This window comes from Nicotiana sylvestris, chromosome 5 (genome assembly GCF_000393655.2).
Source record: "Nicotiana sylvestris chromosome 5, ASM39365v2, whole genome shotgun sequence".
In the NCBI taxonomy this organism is placed as follows: domain Eukaryota; kingdom Viridiplantae; phylum Streptophyta; class Magnoliopsida; order Solanales; family Solanaceae; genus Nicotiana; species Nicotiana sylvestris.
The window spans coordinates 98,182,899-98,205,112 of NC_091061.1; the positions used below are offsets into that span (position 1 = coordinate 98,182,899).

General features: G+C 37.3%; 2 protein-coding genes and 1 non-coding gene across 6 annotated transcripts; 1 reads left to right on the forward strand and 2 right to left on the reverse strand.

The window, feature by feature from the left end:
* Window positions 1-825: 825 nt before the first annotated feature.
* Window positions 826-897, reverse strand: TRNAC-GCA (transfer RNA cysteine (anticodon GCA)). The gene has a single exon. It is a non-coding gene; the product is annotated as a tRNA-Cys (tRNA).
* A 73-nt stretch (window positions 898-970) lies between these two features.
* On the forward strand, window positions 971-16,797 carry LOC104218863 (uncharacterized). 3 transcript variants are annotated; one of them, XM_009769451.2, is made up of 14 exons: window positions 971-1,106; window positions 1,265-1,412; window positions 1,664-1,806; window positions 1,912-1,999; window positions 2,298-2,446; window positions 8,781-8,927; window positions 8,997-9,104; window positions 9,280-9,391; window positions 10,134-10,277; window positions 10,397-10,434; window positions 10,520-10,612; window positions 12,906-12,989; window positions 14,477-14,626; window positions 16,414-16,797. In XM_009769451.2, exons 1-14 carry the CDS (start codon window positions 1,038-1,040, stop codon window positions 16,558-16,560), a joined length of 1,620 nt encoding a protein of 539 aa, XP_009767753.1. In that variant the 5' UTR covers window positions 971-1,037; the 3' UTR covers window positions 16,561-16,797. The 3 variants fall into 3 exon arrangements, with proteins under 3 accessions (XP_009767753.1, XP_070030645.1, XP_009767760.1); XM_070174544.1 differs by lacking the exon at window positions 16,414-16,797 and having other exon boundaries at window positions 14,227-14,525; XM_009769458.2 differs by lacking the exon at window positions 1,664-1,806 and having other exon boundaries at window positions 982-1,106.
* Window positions 16,798-18,644: 1,847 nt separating this feature from the next.
* Window positions 18,645-20,844, reverse strand: LOC104218879 (large ribosomal subunit protein eL36y-like). 2 transcript variants are annotated; one of them, XM_009769468.2, is made up of 4 exons: window positions 20,646-20,844; window positions 20,047-20,151; window positions 18,975-19,174; window positions 18,645-18,837 (listed from the first exon to the last, which is right to left on the reverse strand). In XM_009769468.2, the coding sequence occupies exons 2-4, from the start codon at window positions 20,146-20,148 to the stop codon at window positions 18,807-18,809; spliced, it is 333 nt and encodes a 110-aa protein (XP_009767770.1). In that variant the 5' UTR covers window positions 20,149-20,151; window positions 20,646-20,844; the 3' UTR covers window positions 18,645-18,806. The 2 variants fall into 2 exon arrangements, with proteins under 2 accessions (XP_009767770.1, XP_009767778.1); XM_009769476.2 differs by having other exon boundaries at window positions 20,047-20,164; window positions 20,646-20,732.
* Window positions 20,845-22,214: the final 1,370 nt, after the last annotated feature.

Here is a 22,214-nt window from a genome sequence, read left to right on the forward strand (position 1 = left end):
ACAAAAATATAGTAAAAATAATAACAACAACATAAGAACCGGAAAATAGATGATCCCGAAAGAACAACAACAACAACAACAACTCCCCGAAAGAACCACACACAAATTAGGACCCCGTTATAGCATAAAGATTTAATTTTGGGTAGAGCTAATCTATCAATTTATTTATTAATATTTGCACTTAAACTTAAACTTGATCATTCAAATATAATTTTATTATTTAATTTTAATTTTTGGCTTTACAAAAAATGTTCCGTATCAATTTAATTGTGTTTGAATTAAATGACAATTAAACCAATAATTCATATAGTTCAATCTCAAATTATCACTGGTTCTTGGAATAAGAGTTCTGAGACTTCATGGCTTCGAGGGAGGTTTAGTAATTCTTTGTCAATCTATTTATTCCACAAAATATCTTTCTTAATCAATGAGGATTCTTGTCGGCTAAAAAATGTAAGGTTTGGCTTGATGCCATATTTGTGTTTCGAGGAGCTTGATGGGATTTAATATTCTCAACAAATATACAATATTTGGTTGCTATTAATAATTTTCTCGTAAATACTACATGCATAATTATGTGGGAATTTATATATTATATGTAATATAAAATGTGAAATAAGAATAAAAGTAGTACGCTAAAATGTCAAAACTAACTCGCATAATAATAGTAAGCAAAACTTTTTCGTTCTTTAAAAAGTAAAAATATATTTCTAAAGTATTACTAATAACCAACCACAACAAGGAACAACAACATAACAGTAACAAGTAACAGTAAAAACCAGTAACAAGTAAAATAGATGAAAAATAATACTATAACAAAGTAAAAGGGCCCAACCGGGTTCGAACCGGTGACCTCTTGATCTGCAGTCAAATGCTCTACCACTGAGCTATGGACCCTTGACGTTAGTAAACCCTCTATTTTTATATTCGTTTTCATCACTTTCAACCCATCACTTCTTCCCGCCTCCGTTTCTTCTGTCACGCTCTCTCTCCCTATCGCTCTCCTCTCTGTCAGTAGAGAAGCAGAGTGGGCCGCAATGGTGTCACCGCACGGCATCAAACTCGCTGTTTATCTCATCTCTTCTTACTTCGGCGATCTTAATGCTGTAAAAACCTAAGACCTATGTCTAAAGATTTCTATGTTTTAATTTTTCTTCCCTTTTAGGGTTACTCTATCCTCTTATGCACAAACTTTGTAGATGCTTTTCAATTTAACTAAAATCAATTTGTTGATTTCTAATTCATCTTCTGATAATTTTTGCAGAAAGTTTGCGAGTGTCTGTTGCAACGAGGAACTCAATCATTAGCACAAATTGTACGTTTCACAGAGCTTAGCAGAGAGAATGTTAGGAACTGTTTACTTGTTCTTATTCATCACAATTGTGTTCAAGCCTTTGCAGTTCAACAAGAAGGTACTGTCACTAATGCCAATAGTACTACTTTCTCATATTACAAATTAGTAGCCTTTTCAATTAATTTATATACACCATCATGTAAGGATTTTTTACACGGTCAGGCCACTTTTATCTGTAGATATCCTTTGGTGACCTGATAGTTTAAAAAAATTCTTTATACTCACAATGTATATAACTGAAAACTCTTTAAAATTTGAGGATAGATAATGAGAAGTTACTTGATATCTGATATATTGATTGCCATTTAGGTGCATTTGGGGAGGCACCAAAAGTTATTACAAACTACATGGCATTATTTGACAACATAATCCATAAATTGAGGTTCCCTAAGTTTTTAGAGATTGTGTCTGAGGTACTCGGAGAAAAAGTAGGAAAAGAGGGCGGAAAAGAAGTGAGTTTCATGGTTATCGTTTGGTTTTAATTTCTGTTGCCGTACTTCGAGCTGATTATATTTTATGTTTATGGTATTGAATGTGTTTGTTTGTTTGTTTTCTAGTGTGAAGAGATTTTTGAAGGGTTGCTTCAACATGGTAGGCTTTCACTCAACCAAATTATAGATAGATTCAAGCAGACATCAAATCAAGGTGAAAGAATTATCCTTTCTGTAGTTTTCTAGTGTGTCTTGTAAACTCTGATTATAGACATCTATGTTCTTCGTACGTAAAGCAACTTTTGAGCTTTATGATCACCGGAAGCTATTGCATAATTCAAACAGCAGGCACTCCTGTTCTATTTCATAACCACAATTTGCATTTTTATTTGTTTCTTGATTATGATTACTTGAACCTGAAGCAACAAAAGTTGGGTTGTCAATCTTCTAAAAGCTGAAGCTGCATATCCTAAACATCTTTCTTACTTTAAGAGGTCCTCGTCACTATCCAGGAGATTCTAGCGCTGAAGCTGCACGAGATAACTTCAACAAGCTAGTTAACGCTCGATTCGTGGAACGCTGTCCTGCCCCTGAACCATTTCTTGGTCCACCAGCTGAAGACGAAACTGCTGCAAAGAAACAAGGTGCTAAATCTGCCAAGGTACTCTGGTGTCAAAGTTTATTATGATGATGACAACTTCTTTTCAATACTGTTTTCCATGAAAGACCTGATGACTCCATGTGATGTTGGTTTTCCGCTGCATTTTTAATTTAACTCTAGAAATTTGTGCAATCGTTGCTTTTCTTCTTAAGATTAAGAACTTCTTAATTCAGCATGTGCTTTGGCACTGTTAATCATAGATTGCAAGTAAATGTCATGGTGATTTTTGCGAGCAATAGCATACTTCTCTGTTCTTCTATTAACCAGCAAATCTTCTTACGAGAGGTCGAACCGTCTGAGTTTAAAACTAGATATTCCCATATCACTCTCATGTACAAGTTTACAACAAGTCATTGAAGCTTTTGCTATGATGGACAATAAAACATAACAAATTGAGGAGTTCCTTGTCTAATTGGCTAAGAAGTTTGGTTCAATTCTTGACTGTTTTACTTAAACTCATAAGTGTCTTAGGGCAAAGGCTATGTCAGTACCATATATGTTTTTCCATAAATTATTTATTTACAAGACATAATTTTCTTCCCAATAAGAGCCTATCTACAATTGGAAAAGGTCAGTCATAATTGGAGTATTTTTAAGCAGCTTTCGAAAAAAAAGATTAAATTTAAGCTTCATCAATATTTTATAGTGTACTTTCATTTATCATTTGAAACTGAGGAATGCATGTTGAAGTCACAGAAAATGACAATAAACAAGAAAAAGAGATAGGAGACAAGATTCACAGTCAGTGCTGTCAAAGACGCTCTTAAAGCGTGCTTATGCCCTGAAGTGAGGCACAAAACATGTTGAGCACTTCGCCCTTACTTAGCGGGCGCTTCAATGTCGTCATCAAGGCACTAAGACATACTTTTCCTTGCTAATGAGTGTAATCTTAAGGAAGCGACACTAGAAAATTGATATTTCACTTTATTGCAATTTTTTTCAATTTCCTTGTCCATATGTTTGTTATTCATACTTATAGTTATTAGTCTTAGACTACACATAAGTATTTGTATTTTTCTTGCACCTTTCCCCATTAAAGCCCACATTTCATTTGCAATTTTCACTTAAAGCCCCAACGGACCTTAGAACTTTTTTGTACTTTTCACCTTTGATAGCACTGTTCACAGTGTAAAACAAATGCTCCAGTTGTTTCAATTATATGGCACTCTTTCGATTTTGGATCATTCCAAAATGTTTGACACAATTCTATTTCTATCCAACTTTAACAACTTCCAAAAATTCAAATCCATAAAGTCAAAGTTTTAGACTTTGGTGTGCTATTTTCACTGTCAAACTAAATTTTCAACTAGTACTTTAATATTTTGTCCATTGCCACTAATAATACATAAGTAAAAAATAATATTTTAAATGCCATCCTCAGTCAAACAACAACAACAACAACATACCCAGTATTCCCACACTGTGGGGTCTGGGGAGGGTAGTGTGTACACAGACCTTACCCCTACCTTGTGAGGATAAAGAGGTTGTTTCCAATAGACCCTCGGCTCAGGAAAGTATAAGCACCACATTAATGGAAATATAGACAAGAAGGGACAGTACCAAAAAGCCATATAAAAGCAGAATAAAAACAACAAGATAGTAAGGTGATCAACAATGAAAGAAAACAACGATTAGTTATAAGAACCTACTACTAACAAAAAGTGAGACTGTGTGCCAATACTACTGTTATGAACACTCTAGACTACCTGCTCTACTACCCTAATCCTCGACCTCCATACCTTCTATCAAGGGTCATGTCCTCGGTCAGCTGAGGTTGCGCCATGTCTTGCGTAATTACCTCTCTCCACCTCTTCTTTGGCCTACCTCTACCTCTTCGTAGGCCCTCCAATGTCAACCTCTCACACCTCCTCACCGGGACGTCTGTGCTCCTCCTTCTCACATGATCAAACCACCTAAGTCGCGTTTCCTACATCTTGTCCTCAATAGGGGCCACACCCACCTTATCGCGAATAACTTCATTTCTGATCCTATCTAACCTGGTGTGCCTGCAAATCCATCTCAACATCCTCATCTTTGCTACTTTCATCTTCTGGACATGAGCGATCTTGACTGGCCAACACTCAGCCCCATACAACATCGTTGGTCTTACCACCACTCTGTAGAAATTACCCTTAAGTTTCGGTGGCACCTTCTTGTCACACAAAACACCGGAAGCGAGTCTCCATTCCATCCATCCCGCTCCAATACGATGTGTGACATCTTCATCAATCTCCCCATCCCCCTGAATAACAGACCCAAGGTACTTAAAACTACCTCTCTTAGGGATGACCTGCGAGTCCAGCCTCACCTTCCCTTCCCCTCCTCGAGTCTCGCCACTGAACTTACTCTCCAAGTATTCTGTCTTGGTCCTGCTCAGCTTGAAACCTTTAGATTCCAGAGTCTGCCTCGATACCTCTAATTGCGCGTTCACACCGCCTCGCATCTCGTCAATCAATACAATATCATCTGCAAATAGCATGCACCACGGCACCTCCCATTGGATGTGGCGCGTCAGTACGTCCATTGTCAGAGGAAAAAAGGGCTGATTACCGACCCCTGATGCAACCCCATCATAAGCGGAAAATCGTCAACATTTAAAGTGCTTTCCAACAGACTCAAGAAGGTTCTTGACATGCCCGTTTCGTCCTCTCAGAATGCGTTTGTGGAAGGTAGGCAGATCCTGGATGCAGCTTTAGTGGCAAATGAACTTGTAGACTCCAGAAGGAAAAATAGAGATCTCGGCTTACTATGCAAGTTGGACCTTGAGAAGGCTTTCGACCATGTCAATTGAGAGTTCCTGGATTTCATTATGCTGCGGATGGGGTTTGGGGCAAGATGGAGAGGATGGATCAAGTTCTGCATTTCCTCATTTAGATTTTCTGTCCTGGTTAATGGTAGCCCGTGTGGTTTCTTTGACAACTCCAGGGGTCTCAGGCAAAGAGACCCCCTATCCCCCATGCTATTCATTCTAGTGATGGATGCTCTGAGTAAAATGATGGATCGTGCGGCGGGCAGAGGCTTCTTGAGAGGATTCTCAGCTCCGATCGGGGTGCCCAGTGCCCGAAGAGTCTCTCATTTGTTTTTTGCGGATGACACCCTGGTTTTCTGTGATGCCGATATGGATCAGTTGACCTATCTGAAACAGGTCCTGCAGTGGTTTCAGATAGTATCAGGTCTCAAAATCAACCTCGGCAAGTGTGAAATTTTCCCTATGGGTTAGGTTGCTAACATTGATGCTTTGTCTTATGTTCTTAGATGTAAGGTGGGCTCCCTTCCCACTACTTACCTGGATCTCCCATTAGGCGCTTCGCATAAGGATACTACGGTTTGGAATCCAGTGATCGAAAGGGTTGAAAAAAGATTAGCAGGTTGGCAGAAACGGTAGGGGGGTGCATACGATTTATCGATTCGATTTTGACCCTTATCGATAATTACTTATCGATTATCGATTTATACATATGCCTATCGTTATCGTTTCAATAAGGTTTTGATTTTTTCGATTTCGATTTATCGATTTTTGGGGCTTATCGATTACACCAATAAGAAAATTTGTGGGATTCCACGGAAAGTATATCGCTATAAACATGCCTAACTAATATGGACAAAAAGAAGCTAAAATAAGACGAACATCGTTTATAACATAAAAATTGTGTCAACAAGCACATGCAACGAAACTAAAGTAAGAGATCAAATGTATGCCACCAATACTCCAGCAGTATAAAAAAAAGTTGGTCTTTTTTGTATTGTTATCTCTCCGTAGGCCTATGTATAAGAAAAGTTTGTGGTGTAAGGGAAAGAAAATTAAAAGAAGTTGAGGAAGCCATGAGAGTTGTACATGAAAAGTCCGTGAAAGAAGATCAAAAGGAGAATGAGAAAATAGAACGACGGAGAAGAGAGAACTTATAGTCAGAGATGAAGAAGGTGATGGAGGAAGGCATATGTAGAGTTGTATCAGTTTGAGACGGTCGATTTGGAAGAAAATAGATTGGTTCTTTTTTGGCTATCGATTGGAACCTTAAAAGCTTGACTAACTCGGTACAATTCTAACAAAAACCGATAACGAAAAAAAGTTGGTCTTATCGGTTTATTGATAAACCGATAACTGAAGAGGACAAAATCGAAATCGATAACTCGATAAGGAAAATTTCGAAATCGAAATCGATAAATCGATAAACCGATAACAAATAATCGATTCGATTTATCGATAAACCGATTCGAATGCACACCCCTAAGAAACGATACTTGTCAAAAGGCGGAAAGGAAGTGCTTATCAAAAGCACTTTATCGAGTATGTCCTCCTATTACCTGTCCCTGTTGCAAGCTCCTGTGAGCATCACAGAAAAACTGGAGCGGCTTCAAAGGAATTTTCTTTGGGATGCGGCGGATGGAACTAGAAAGTATCATCTAGTGAATTGGCAGACAGTCACTTCCCCAAAGAAATGGGGTGGACTTGGAGTAAAAGATCTTAGGGTATTCAACAGAGCTTTGTTGGGGAAATGGCTGTGGAGATTCGGGGTAGAAGAGCATGCTCTATGGAGGGAGGTCATCGTAGAAAAGTTCGATTCCACGGGAGGGGGTTGGAGGACCAAGACAATCACAACACCTTTTGGGTGTGGCATGTGGAGGAGTATCATGAAGAATTGGGAATCCTTCAGTGGTAACGTCACTTACAGGGTGGGAGATGGAAGGAGAATAAACTTTTGGAATCATAGGTGGTGTGGAGAGGATACTCTGAGGGTCTCCTTCTCCCACGTCTTCAGAGTTTCAAACCAGAAAGAATTGATGGTCCAACAAATTCGTAAGGGGCATGAAGGGGGGATAGTATGAGACCTCTCATTTAGAAGGAACATGCAAGATTGGAAGATTGCAGAGCTCCAAGATTTATTGACACTGCTATATGGGCAAGACAGGCCCCAGCCATCTTGTGATTCTTGGAGATGGGGTTTGCATGGCGATGATTTGTTCATCGTAAAGTCCTTTTACCAGAGTATGTTGGTGAGAAATGAGGCCTCTTTTCCATACTCCTCGATCTGGATTCTTAAGGCGCCCACGAAGGTGTGCTTTTTTGCATGGCTAGCGGCGAGGGGAGTAATTTTGACTGCTGAGAATCTGCGAAAGAGAGAAATTACACTTGTTAGTTGGTGCTACATGTGTAAAAGCTCAGGGAAGAAGTTGATCATCTTTTGTTGCATTGCCCTGTGTCCTCGGCTTTGTGGAGGGTGATCCTGAACCTTTTTGGTTTTCAATGGGTGATGCCAATCACCGTAAAGGAAATGTTATATAGTTGGGCAGGTTTCCGTAGAAGAAGAAAGCAAAAGGCGTGGAAGTTTGCCCCGTTGGTTCTCATGTGGATAGTTTGGGGGGGGGAGAAATAGGAGAGCTTTTGAGGGGATTGAGTCTACTTTTTCACATCTTAAGAATAGTCTTTTATCTTCGATTGCTTTTTGGTGCACTCATATAGCCCCTACTTGTATAGAAGATTGGGCGTCTTTTGTAGAGAATCATGTTCTGATGTAAATTCTCTACTTTTTGGTATACTTCCTGTATACGGGAGTTCTCTCCCTTTTGATTAATACAATTTACCTTATAAAAAAAAAGCGGAAAATCATCTGAGTCCCCACCCACCGTCCTCACTCGGGTCTTTACTCCATCATACATGTCCTTAATCAACCTAATGTAGGCAACATGTATACCTCTAGCCTCCAAACAGCTCCACAAAATTTCCCTTGGAACTTTATCGTATGCCTTTTCTAAGTCGATGAACATCATATGCAAGTCCTTTCTCTCCCTATACTGCTCCATCAATCTCCTAACAAGGTGGATGACTTCTGTTGTCGAACGCCCCGGCATAAACCCAAACTGGTTTTCGGAAATAGACACCCTCTTCCTCACCCTTAGCTCTACCACTCTCTCCTAGACTTTCATAGTATGGCTAAGCAGCTTGATACCTCGATAGTTATTGCAATTTTGGATATTACCCTTGTTCTTGTATAGAGGAACCATCGTGCTCCACCTCCACTCTTCGGGCATCTTCTTCGTTCTAAAAATGACATTAAATCCTCAGTCAAACACTGTCCTACAAATAGTAATGCAGGGAGTACTAGCATAGGGATTCAAGAAAGGAATGTAGGTTATATCTATAGAATTTTTGGGCAATCATGAAGCGTTCTTTCAAATCAACAAAGAGATGCTGCTTCCTTTTTTAATAAGAAGAATGCTGCTACCAGTATTAGCATCCTTGTAAGTTGGATAACAAAATATAGTGCAGAAAAAGTTATCTAAGTTGGTATTTTACCGTTCATGTTCTTGATTTTGTATTTACTGATGAAAACAGATTGTAAAACAAACCATTGAACAACGAGCCTTGGCAGCAGCAGCTCCAATGGAATCCATGAGATTCTTAGTTGAAACAGTCACCTGGAACGAGGCTTCTGTGGAAACAACGGACAAAAAGAATACGGTTGTGACTCTTGGCACAAAGGTTGGTATAACATTTTCATTATAGATATCTATTTTGCTAGTCGGCTGATCTATTATTTTGTGATTTTAGCGGAAGCAAGATAATTTAGAGTCAAACACAGAACTGCTGGCTACAGATGAAAATAAAGTACTCTGGCGTGCCAATTTTGAAGAGTTTATTCGCCGCTTAAGGCACAAGGTTGGTCTGTCAACTTCTTGTGATGGAGTACCAATACATTCAAATTAGTGTCATTGTTAGGTTATTTCACAAAAACCGTTAAACCATCAAAGAAAACAGTAGAATTGAAATCTCCTTAGAATCCCAAACATGCCTTGCTAGAATCACAGCTATTATCAAACTGTATGGATTGTAGGCTTGCGTTGCAAATGTGAAAGTACGTGTCAACAATGATGCTGCCATTGTGCTTGCTGCGACCCTGGAGTTGAGTAGACATTCTGAGACTAAAGTGAGAATTGATAACTCAGGTGAGTGTGGATTTCATTTACCGGTCAATTAATTTGAAACATGTCTTTGACCTCTTGCTGATATTACTAACAGATAAATAGAAACTAAAGTTTGCATTTGTCAAAAAAAAAAGGAAGAAGAAGATTTGGATGATAATATGCTCAACTATGGGCGGGTGCATGGTGACAACTGATGCATATGTATATGTTTGAGATGAGGGATTGCCAGCATCATGACATAAAAAGACATGATATTTCACATCTACAATGTTCACCAACTTTTCTTCATAAAATAGAAACCCTGCCAACTTTAATCTTCGGCCTTGCTTTTGAGGCTTTAACATCTTGAGTTTTTATTGTGATGGTACATTCATGTTGAATCATTTACTCATATATGGATAACTTTCTAGACTGGAGCCTGAGCCTTATAGACCCTTTTCAGAGACATGCACAACAGTGGCATGCTTGCTTCTATACTTTTCTGTAGTTGAGTAATTTCTGTATGATAAGGTCTGTAATTGAGTAAAAGCCGTGGCCTGTACAGTTTACATTTGTGTACTTGCTTAAGATATTGTGCCAAAAATTTGCATTTGGTTTGTTTTTGTGAAAGGTAGCAATTTGTGTTGATGAATATCATATTCATGTTTTAGCTGTTTCATTGTAGTGTTATCTTTGGCTTTAAATTTCACGACTCTTTTATCCCACCTTCTAAATGTGTTGGTCATTATATTTTTTCACTGAAATCTGAAATCATTATTTGCAGTTCCTCAGTCCATAAATGCTATTTATGATGAGGTGATAAAGAGGGATGGTGGTCTTGGTATGGATTTGGAGCGTATCAGAGCTTCCCTTGTTGAATTAGGATGTGAAACCCCATTGATGGCAATAGATGAAACTTATAGTGTAGGTAAGCATATCTATCCATACTTGACTTTTCATTGTAATATAATCTTGAGCAAAGTCCAATACCTTGTGGATGCTGGTGTTTGATTTCCATTATAACGACTGATAGTTATGTGTCTACAGATTTGAAGAACATTATTGAACAGGCTCGCATTGAAGAGGTTGGTTACAAACTTATAGACCAAGGTTACTGTTTCAATTTGCTAAAATCTGGCTTATTTCATCTCAATATGCTATAACTTGCAGGTGGAATGCATTGTATTAAAAAGGTATGGAAGGGAGGCCTACAGGATGTTCAGATTACTGTCAAAAGCTGATCGTCTTCTTGAAACTGATAAGGTATCACAGACTTGCTGAATGTATGTTGATTTAAAGGCAACTTAATTTGAACTCATTACCCATGCTAGATTTCTACGAATCGTTCGCTACATAAGTAGCAATGGGGGCACTCAAGGATGTAGTGTAGAGGTCAATGAAGTGGGTGAAAACCATCAGAGACCAGGTTGAAATCTCAGTAGAGACAAAAAAACTCTATGTGATTTTTCCCCATCTGCCTAAGCTTTGGTTGACGGAGTCACCTGGTACGTCACTAGTAAGAGGTAGCAGTTACGCGGTGAAACATTCAAGGTGCCCACAAGCGGGTCCAGACACCTCCTTTATGAGAGAAATAAATAAATAAATAAATGGCAATGAGGCTGCTCTGTACTTGCCAGATCTTGTTTATCATGGGTTGTCTTCCCTGTTTCTTTTTAGTCCTTAAAACATCTATTATCAAGTCCAGCTAATGTTGTTGAGGGACGAAAAGTACTTCAGTGAAATCATTAGGCATAGATAGCTATATTTTTTCGTTGAAACTGGTTTATTTGTTTGCTATCAACTTTAATTGATGACTATCATTTCAGTTTTCTCCTATTTTTTTTATTCAAAAGCTTTATTTTATTATCAAAATGCCAAGTTCACTTCACCCAGAAATATGCATTGCTTAGTGCAGGAACTGGGAGTTTATATCTCTTTGGTTCTCTAAATTGTAATTTACTCTAGCAAATGTAAGTTTTAATGTAGGCCTTCAAAACATTTAGTCCCCAAATGTAGCAACACATTTCACAAAACTGAAGCTAACAATAAAAATCATTAGAAGTATGAAGGGAATAAGTAAAAATTGAACAGATTAGAAGATTTGAGTGTTTCTTTTTTCTTTTCTTTTTTTTTTAAATAAGGAAGAGTGTAGTAGGATAGCACTCTCCCCATTTTTTTATTTCTTTAAATGTCCCTGCCAACTCATTAAGTATATGGCATTTTTGTCTTTTTTGAATTACCCCAGTTCATTCCCTCTCCCCTGCATCATCTGGAGTCCATTTCAGTTCACCCTCTCCTTGAACAACAGTCACCACTGTTGCCCCATCACCACCCGACAGCCCTCTCCACCACGAATAAACCACCACAAGGCATTCCTTATCTCATCACCTTAAGAGAGCTCACAGCTACCTCCATACGCAAACACTATTTTTCTGCCCAAACAACACCTCCAAGCAGCCAGTACCAATCACAGAGGACTCCAACAAAAACCACCAGCCACCCTCAAGCCTTCATACACAAATTCAATAGCTCTTGTTAAGACTGGACTACCAATTGTTTCCAACGAACTGCAACTTTTCTGTCAAACGGGAGGATTTCCAATTTCTAATTGTGAGTAAAACCGAATTTTGCATCAACTGTTAGAAAATATGTTTCAATGGCAAAAGTTACTGATTTCTTTTTTTTTTTTTTGTTTTTGCGAAACATTATTGTGTGGCTTCATCAGTTCTGGGGAGCTTTTAGTTCAGCCAAAAGTGGGGCAGCTCGGAAAAGCTATTTGGATTCTCAGATCCTAGCGCTGCCATTTCCGTGTTTGTCCTGTTGCCCATCCTTGTTTCCTTTGGCTGCTGGAGTTCAACCATCTGCCAAAGTTCAATTTGTTTTCTCCCACATACTTGAAGATGGATGGCTGTAGAGGGGAGGAGGCTGCAGATACCTAGGGTCAAAAACAAATGTATCAAGAACTTGTATTTTTGGTGTCATAGTAATACCTTAGATAAGATGGATCAGTGTTCGGAATTTTTACACTTGTTAGGTGAAAACATGTAGTATGTTGGAGTGAGAGCTGCAGTTATGACCTGTAACTTTTTCTATACCATCTTGGTACCTTTTCAGTATATATCTTTACTTTAAAAAAAGGAGGAATGGCTGTAGCAAATTGCAACTCACAAAGCTGAAGAAAGTTGGGTTAAAGACAGAAAAACCCTTATATTTAATGTACTAACAGGGGTATTTTGGAGAATCGTGGGTACAATGCTAACCTACGATGGCCATGTAGTAGGTTGGCAAAACCTTATATATATATATTTGAAATCTAGATATATAGAGAGATAAGGGGTTTGGATCTGATATTTCTGGAAATAACTGTGTTCCATTGAAATTATTGCTGACATGTAGAGGCTCCTGAGAAAGTATGCATCATATAAGAACAATGTTGAAGTGCTTTCTTGTTTGAGTTTTTACAGAATATTTGGGTGATTGAAGGTTTTCTTTTTGCACGCTACAATTTGTTGATAAATGAGATGAAAGCAATCTTACAATACTGTTTTCTTTTCAGATTTCAGATACCACATTTGTTGAAAAGAAAGATGCAGCCAAGATTCTATTTAAGCTGTGGAAAGATGACTACTTGGAGATGAAGGTAATATATTTCTGGGCTTCTGTTGTAATAGAAGAAGAAAATCTCCTGTTTGGAATGCTTCCTTAAAATTGAAGACCTTTGAGAGTAGAATAAAAAATATCTCGAAATTATTTTGTGGATTTTCTTGCTGTCTTATGCCAATGTCATGGAAGCAGCAAAAAGGCATATTTGGCTTGCTTCTGCATCTTAAGATAGCTAAAGCCAATATGAAGGGAGGGTAAGTGCTGTTTTCTAACATGCTATAAAGTATATCTTATGTCTTGCTAAATAGTGTAACATGCCTTACTCTGATCTATCCCATGGTGGGGATTGATTTGAGTATGTTTCCGATCTCAGGATGCATTCCAGGGGAGGTGCTCTTGCTAATCTATTCTCGTCTCACGTAATCCACGAGATAATTTGTTCTTTTTGAAAGTAAAATTTTGTATTTCGCTGATCAAAATGAGACATTTCTAGACACCTGGTGCATACCCTGAAATTCATAGAGCTAAAAAAAAGATCTTTATTTAAGCAGCAAAAATATCCTTTGGAAGTACTTATAGAAAGAGTATCCTTTGGAAGTTCCAGATACTGTGCACAACTTTGTTGATTCTGTGCTTCGCAGTAGAGATCCATACACAAAACTCTTTGTGTGTGTGTGTGTGTTTTTTTTTTTTTGGGGGGGGGGGGCTTAAATTTTAGCTCAAGTTGGATAACCCAGCAAAATTACCCGATTATGCAAAGCGGGTGAATTGTTAAGCTTCTCAATAAGAAAATCTATCAGTTGTTTAAAATCTCAAGAATCTAGGGCGTGACGATCATTCTGATTCATCAGAAGTACAGGAGAATGGTTGCTTCTTCCTGCTGGCTTTCTTTCTATAAGCAGAAACATTGCTACTAACTAGACACATCCTTGCTTCAGCAGCAATTCCCTCACATCTTTTAAGGTCTCCATCCATAGTGAAGCAAGAAAAGGAAGGTGGATAATAGTGAACCTTCACACAGCGCCAATAAATCTCACAATCAACTAAGGTCAGAAGGTCAACAAAGGATACAATAAGTAGCTGCATGAGATAGCATAAATACCCACTTATGCAACGGGGAATTTCTCCTTGTTGCCCTCCTGTGCTACATTAGATAATCAGTTGTTAAGGAGCCTTCTGATCTAAAATCTTAACTCAAGCTTTAATATGCTTTTCGTTCTAAGATATAGAAAGTTGAAGGTGTTTCAAACCCCCTAATGGGCTTGCACTTGCAGGACATAATATGTCAAGAGGGACAAAATACAAATCAAAATGACAAGCTCGAAATTGTTTTATTTTCCAACTGCGACTTATATTGAAGAAAGCTGGTTATTCTTCTTTTCTTTGTAAGACATGCAAGCACATGCATACACACACACACACACACACACACACATATATATATATATATATAGAGAGAGAGAGAGAGATTGCATTGAACAAAGCTTCTAACACATACTAATGATATTCCCCCATTCACTCCAGAAAGTTATTGCACGTGGAGCAAGGCAATCAGAATTCATACTGTGGAAAATTAATAAGCAATCTCTTTGGGAACATGTTCTAGATGAAATGTACCATGCTGCCCTTAATTTGAGATTGAGAATAACACATGAGCAAGAACAGGAAAAAGAGGTTTGTTTACAGAGCTCACCTATCAATGTTCTTCTTCTGTCTATTGCACGTTATTTTGTTATTTTTCGTTTATCTTCTATTTTAATGAACTCTGCAAGTGTAGGTTGACAGATAATGTCTATATTAATGAACCAAATAATTAGTTATTTTATGATTGTCGAACAGTATGCATTTTTTACCGAGGACATGACCCTTGGTAGGAAGGTGTGGAGGTCGAGGATTAGGGTAGAAGGTTAGGTAGCCGAGTGTTTGCCTTGTTCATACCAGTAGTTTTAGTGCACTACTTAGTGTTAGTATTATATTGTCTTATTCTTATATTTCTGTTATTACTTGTTGTTTCTTTCGCTTCAGTTTTCTGATTGGTTTGTTGGTGTTGCTGCTTGTTGTTACACCTTCCTTTTTATCCTTCCTGAGCCTTTTTACCCTTTTTATCTTTTTTCTTTCCCGAGTCGAGGGTCTATCGGAAACAACTTTTCTACCTTCTCAAGGTAGGGGTAAGGTATGCGTACATACTACCCTCCCTAGACCCCAGGATTACGCTGGGTTTGTTGTTGAACAATATGCATTTGGGACCATCCTTCATTTTAGGTTCTGTATCTTCTAATGAAAGATGATTGACTGACAACGAAGTTCTTCTTTTGATTGTGTAAGACATACATATCAATTGGCTAAGAATTAGTGTGTCTAGAGACTGACACAAACCAAAAAGGAGTTCAAAGGGAACAAAACAGTCTTTCTAATTCCACTTTGAGGCATGAACCGTTTACGTTGAATGCAACTTGAATGTGAATTAGTTGTCTATTCTGCGACTTTAAACATAGTTGTGGTTCTTCCACTTTTTTCGGTTGCCGGGCAGATTAAGTTTTCAAACACAATATCAAGAATGATATACTGGAAAAGAACTTGTCATTTCCTGTTTCCGTCAATCATGATGGAAGATTAACAAATAAAGGAATAAGAAAGGAAATAATAAGCGATCCATTTGATTCGTGTTTGAAATCTGGTAGATGGGGCAAATTATTGCAGACATGGGAAATCATTAGGCTAAAGTAATAATTCAAATATAGTGGGGTAGTCTGATATTGAAATGATAGCATTCGGTCATGTAAACATGCATGTCAAGAAAGAATACAAGTATCTAGGGAAATTCTAAGCTACATATGTTATTTGGAGAGGCTGTAGAAAGTTGACGTAACGGGGTGAGGATTGGACCATTTTACTTTTTGCTTTCCCTCGAGCGGAAGGACTGATCTATTGCGCCGCATGTGGAAGACTGGGCCTTAAATACAAATTGTCTGTTGCTTTGATTTCACAGAATGTGAGAATGTCATATGGTTTCAACTTCAGAGTTACAGTTGGGTTTTCCTACCCCTGAGGGGTAGAGTTGAGTGAATTAGGTTTAGGCCAACCTCAGCTTCACATTGCCTTGGTCTCATGTTGAGGTCAAGTTGCAAAACTTTTTTCTTTTTTGTTTGTTCCTATGTCTTGCCATTAACTTCATTATTGTCACGACCACCACTTCGGTTGCTACATCTATGGTTTGGACCATAGTTAGGAAAGGTTCTTGAAGGAATTGTGCAAGTTCTTTTCCCTTTTATTTTTCTTGTCTGAAGTAGAAATCCACGAAAAAATTAATGCTAAAAGGAATGTCGGCTAAAATCACCGTTCTTGCATGAACTGGAAATCTCCTTCATATATGAAAAAGCTCTCTTGCATTTACCTTCCCCTTCATTGACTATTATTGGATTCACATGCTCTAATATCTTAACTGTTGTCATGTGTGCCAGATTCTTCAGATGCCCAGAGAGAAGCTGGTAAAGGAACTGCACAGTGAACTGCACAACAGATACAACCGCCTAAGAAAAGTCCGGATTACTTTGGAATCCTCCCTAATGAATCTTGACGATGCTCTCATGCTCTTCCATGACTTTTAAATCGAGTATTTATATCTTATATCTCACCTTTCTTCCCTGACCTCCCCCTTTTTTTCCTTTTATTAGATTAGATTTTGTGCCTTTAGACAATCAAACAAAAAATTTATATATGGTGCCCTTAGGATCTTGCTGTTCTCATTGCATTTTTTATACAGTTCAGGATTGGATTTGACTGACACCAATAAGACATGTCATCATGAAGTATATTAATCCATGCAGGCTTTTTCCTTGTTCTTAGCTGATTTCTTGAACCATGAGGGGACTAATTAGGAAACCTGGTGCTGTCAGTTTCTGTTTGGCTTCAACTTTTTCTTTAATGAAAAATCAAAATTAATAAGGAGACAATGTCAGACTAACTACCAGCAATAAAAAGAATAACATGTTCATTTACCGCATTTTACTTCTAAAGGAATCAATTTCGAACATCTGCTTTGTATTGTCCAGTTAGTTGAGTCCCGCTGATTTTCTAGGTTTCCAAATACCTTTTGAAATTATGTGATTGAATAGCAATGCTGAATTTTCGTACAAGACTATCAGGCTATGACAACTAGAATCATAGGTGCATGCACAATCAGTTTCCTTGCTCCTTTTTATACTAAGACAATTTAAGTTTGCAGGTCAGTGTACACCTCGAAATCACAAAATATTTCTACATACTTGTTAGGTTGTTAGTTGCCACAGGTTATGTACATAAAAGATTTGCTACCTATCTGATAAGAGTTACATTGATTTTGTGAATGTCAGGAACAATAACAGACGTTTTGCTAACATAATGACAGTAATCATTCAATAGATCATATTTTGTAGGAAAACAAGTAATTAAGTATAAGTTCTAAGAAGAAGAATATGATTCGTGAAACTCTTGCATGGATTGAATGCAATGAAAGACTGTTGAAGTAGCTGGACGGGTATATAAATTACTCTGCCAATGCTTAATGGAATTCGCATTGCCAATTCAAACAAAGTATATATGAGTTTGTCGGTTGGATCTATTGATGAAATTTTCATGAAACTCTCTTTCTTCTTCTTCTTCTTCTTCTTCTTTGTGCAGGTTTTAGACTTTACTTAGTTTTCAAGATGACGAGAAACTAGTTCAGAGAAATAATCTCACCAAATGGAGGATCAACTTGGACGTCTTAAGTTAATAATGATATTTTGAAAATAAACCAAATCTAAACAAAGAAAAGACTTAGAAGTATAACTTAAGTATGCACTGCTTGTCCTTGCGGTCTCCTCGCTGCCCTTTGCCATTTATTTACCTTATATTCACTTGTTATTTTCAACTTGTTCTCCTTGTCTGCCCGAGAATGCTGGCGTTTTTTGTGCCTTCGTAGCTACGAATTTATTGGTTTTGATTGGTTATCTCTGACAGTCCACAAAAAATTAAAGTACTATATTTCGTGGAACAACGCAAAGATGTCTAAAAAAACAATTTCCTCGATATGCTTCAACCGCAAGTTCCACAAAATGACATTGAATCGTTGTTGAAGCAAGGCTTGTTACACTTCTTTTCCCTAGCATTTCAGTTTCAACGTTTTAAGTTAATAATGGTATTAATACTCCAGCTACGCTGAAGTTTTTACCAAGACCGAACTAACAAGTATTTGAAGTTGAAGTAAAAAAAAATTGTGCAAATTTTAGTTAAATTACTCTTTCATCTCTTCCTCAATGGAAGAGATGACGCAGACACCAACACCACAATTACATTGCCGTTGCATGCCTTTTTCAAATATGAACCTTGAAATAATACACTGCAAAAGGCTATTTGGCTGTTCCCCTTCCAAGCATTTGGAATATGGCCTAGACTTTTATCCCTATTGTATCATGGTTATAAAGACCCAGACCAACCTAATAATATTGTGAATAACAGGGCCAACAGGAGCTGAATGCAAAACAATCTATACTTTAGTCATGCACAAAATGCTTAAAAAAATTCATAGCCGCCAAAGGGTGACAAAAACTAAATTAAAGGAAGCGACTGAATCAGCCATACACGTCCAAATTCATTTCAGTAGAGCTATGGTAACAGCAAGGCACAAGCAAAAGCAGATAATTAACACTAGTATTACCAGAAAAACATGCACTTGGCAAAAATGTCTAAAATATCACTAATTTCAAAATCTTCATGGAACATAAATCGGGAAATTTTAATCACAAGTCTTCTTTCTTGAAAACGAAAATACATTGCAAACATAAAAGCTAGTGAATTAACTAACTGGGTTCTTCAATTATCAACCATACAGGTTTCATTTCTTCTTTTCACCACCTCCAGTAGCCCTGTAAAAGTCCAAAAGAAAAAGAAATGAAACATGAGCCAACCGGCAAGGGTTTGTAACACTCTTCAGCAACAGAATAATACTAGTAAATACTAACTTCCTCCCTCTACTGAATGGTAAGAGAAAACAAGACATTACCTCATCTTACGGAGAACACTAGACATCTCTTCTCTCTTCTTCTTTGCCCTCTTGTGAGTGCCCAACTTCCTCTTGGCTACCTTCAAGGCACGCTTGTCCTTTCCAACTTTAAGAAGCTCAGTAATCCTTTTCTCGTATGGAGCAAATCCAGCGACTTCTCTGATAAGGCTCCTCACAAAGTGGACTCTTTTGCTTGTTTTCTAAAAACAAATAAAATGGAAAGAAGATTATGATGTGCTCAAAATATGCAAGTGAAACATGTTCAATTACGAGACAAAAGCATAGCACACATTGATCCAGATTCCAGCTAGAAATTATTTGATCATGTTTTTTTGTAAGAGACAGTACACTTCAACAAGACAGCATACAGTCTATAAGGAGTATATGAGCGACTATTCACCCCTTTATTCTCAAAGGGATATATCTTTGTCCTGACACTACATCCAACCCATTCTAGCACAAGACATACTTGCATATTCTATAACGTCCAAAGTGTACTCTTCCTATACCAACAAAATTTCAACTCCCAACTCCAATAAATTGCAAATTGGTCCAAAATCTAAAGTTTCAACATTTTCTTATAAGACTACCAAATCAAACAAAACTTCAGCTCCCAAATTCAATAAACTGTAAATTGGTATCCAAAATCAAAAGTTTAGCCATTTTCCTCTAAGACTAGGAAAATCATCTGTATCTGCCAGTCTAAATTCTCAAAAGTTAATCAACTATTTACAATTTTAAACCCTGTGCTATAAAAGCCAGAGTTGTGTGCAATGAAGCCCAATATGCCATAGAGAACTATACAAAAAGTTCCCTCTCGCACCCCCACACATAGTAGCCACAGAAACATCTATCAAAGACATCTTGTGAACACTCACTACTGTTTAACAATTTCTACGACTTGTTCAGAGTTCAGATCAACTAATATCCTGTCCTTTGTGTATATATGCTCCGCAGACAAGGTAGAAGTTTAAAAAATATGCAGATAGATTCAAATCCAAACAATACAAGCCCGAGCTATCACCATTAGAAAACAACAGAGACATGCAAAACAAAGAATTCAAAAACTCACCCCTTTTCTGTCGGAAGGACGTGGAGCTAATTCCTTCTTGGTCACAACATGGCCTTTGTTTAGCCCAACAGATAGCCCTGTATTAGGCTGCTTCGGAGCCATCACCTGTTTAAACCAACTTTCAACCCAATCACAAAATAGCATTACCAACAGTTTCTAAGTAAATGATACTACCTTAAAAGATATCATAGTATTTTCTCTGTCCTAAAAAGAAAAACATCTAAAAATCAGAACTTCTGAAACTAAAAATCTTAAAAAGCACAGAATAAATTTAAAAAAATACTATGAATCACAATTCTCATATTAAAAGAATATTTAGAAAACGTTATAGGAGAATTAATGAAAAAAATAGTTTGACTCTTCGAATTAGCAACAGTTTCAAATAAAATGGCAAAGAGGTAAAATGGTGTTCCCTTTTCTGGATAGTATCATCATAAACACGCCATCTTCCATCACAACATAAAATACCGAGGATTTATAAAACATTTAAATAAAATAAAAAAGAAATTACAATGTCTATAGCGCGATACCAAATTAGTAAACAAAATGAAAGAGGATCTGAAACAGCAACTGGAAGAAGGTGTGTGAGTAAATCATACCTCTTCAATTCGTTCGATATGGAAGAAACGGTGAGGAATTAGGGTTGTGAAAAAGAGGAACTAGGGTTTTGGGACAGTGCTGCTTTTTATAGTGGTGATGACAGTGATAATGCGAGCATTTTGAGGGTAAAGTGGTAAATTAGCGTTTGAAGTGTCTTCTATATGAGATTCAGTGTTTGGGCCGTTTGAGCTGCTGCACAAGTGGGAAAGTTTGAGGAGAAAGCCACTTTTATGGATGTATTTGAAAAATAGACAGTATTTGTAATGTATTTATTTATAAAATAGAAAGGGAAAAAAAAATAGTGGTAGAGGCCCCTTTTTTCTACTTTTTTGCATAAATAAGAATGAAAGTGAATACACAAATAATGCTTCAATCTCAAGCTTAACTTCTCAACGCTAACAACAATTTCAATTAGTTATAGCCACTTATCATTGTTAACCGTGGAAAGAATGTAGGAATACTATAATTGCTGTAGAGAAGCACAAAACTGAAGGTGAATATTGTATGCATTTTTGTAACTCTTCAACTTAACTTACATAAATAATAATAATAATAATAATAATAATAATAATAATAATAATAATAATAATAATAATTGTGAGCAAATAAATCCCATGTGAAGTTTTCAAACATTTTCGTTAAAATCGATCCCTAAATAAGTATTTTAACTTCGTGGCAATTCAATCAAGAGTAGTTGAAACTTCATAACAGTTCAATCAAAAGTATTTGAAACTTTTTTTTGTGAAGAGAAAAAATTCTTATTAGTTACCTATTAAAACTGTCAATTACAAAGCAAGTATTCCCTACCATCTACAAAACTTAAATGCATAACCCTGCTTGGATTATACAGTTCATCTATACTCTGCTCTATTCTACCTTCTCTATTCTTTTTATACAAATACAAATTTTCTATCCAAGCCAGTTGTCTTTTGCTTTGTTTCCCTCTACTCTGTGTCTTGTATCTACATTCTTCTTTGATATTCCTGCTCTCTTGTCACCATGTGATTCCACACAACATCATTCCTGTTCTTCCATACCAGAGCAACAAATATTGAAAGTGCAAATGTCCTGCATTATTTCCCTTTTATGGATATGTTAAGCTTCCTCCATGTTGCTGCAATAGTTTCCTCCATTCCTTCGTATCCCCAGCCAACTCAGTAGCTCATATGCACATCTCTTAGACCATTTACATTCGAAAAATATATGATCACTTGTTTCTTCTTTTTCCCCACATACTTTGCATAGAGTTTATGTAATTATCCCAATCTGTTTCATTCTGTCCAGTGTCATCAGTCTTCTGTGAGCTACCAACCAGCAGATATAGTTACGTTTTGGTGTGTTTCCTGAGTTCCACACCCATCTCCAGTCCTGTCAGCGGTTGTCATCCCCCATTCTCCATTTATATCTACTAGCCACTGTGTACACACCTCGTGGTGTTAGCCAGTCATTCCCCTCTTCTCCTGCTTTAAAATTGTCCCTAACATTACATAGCTTTTTCCAATACCAGCTACGGAGTGTTTATATTGCCACCAATCTGCCTCTTTTATATATATATGTTTACTATGAAA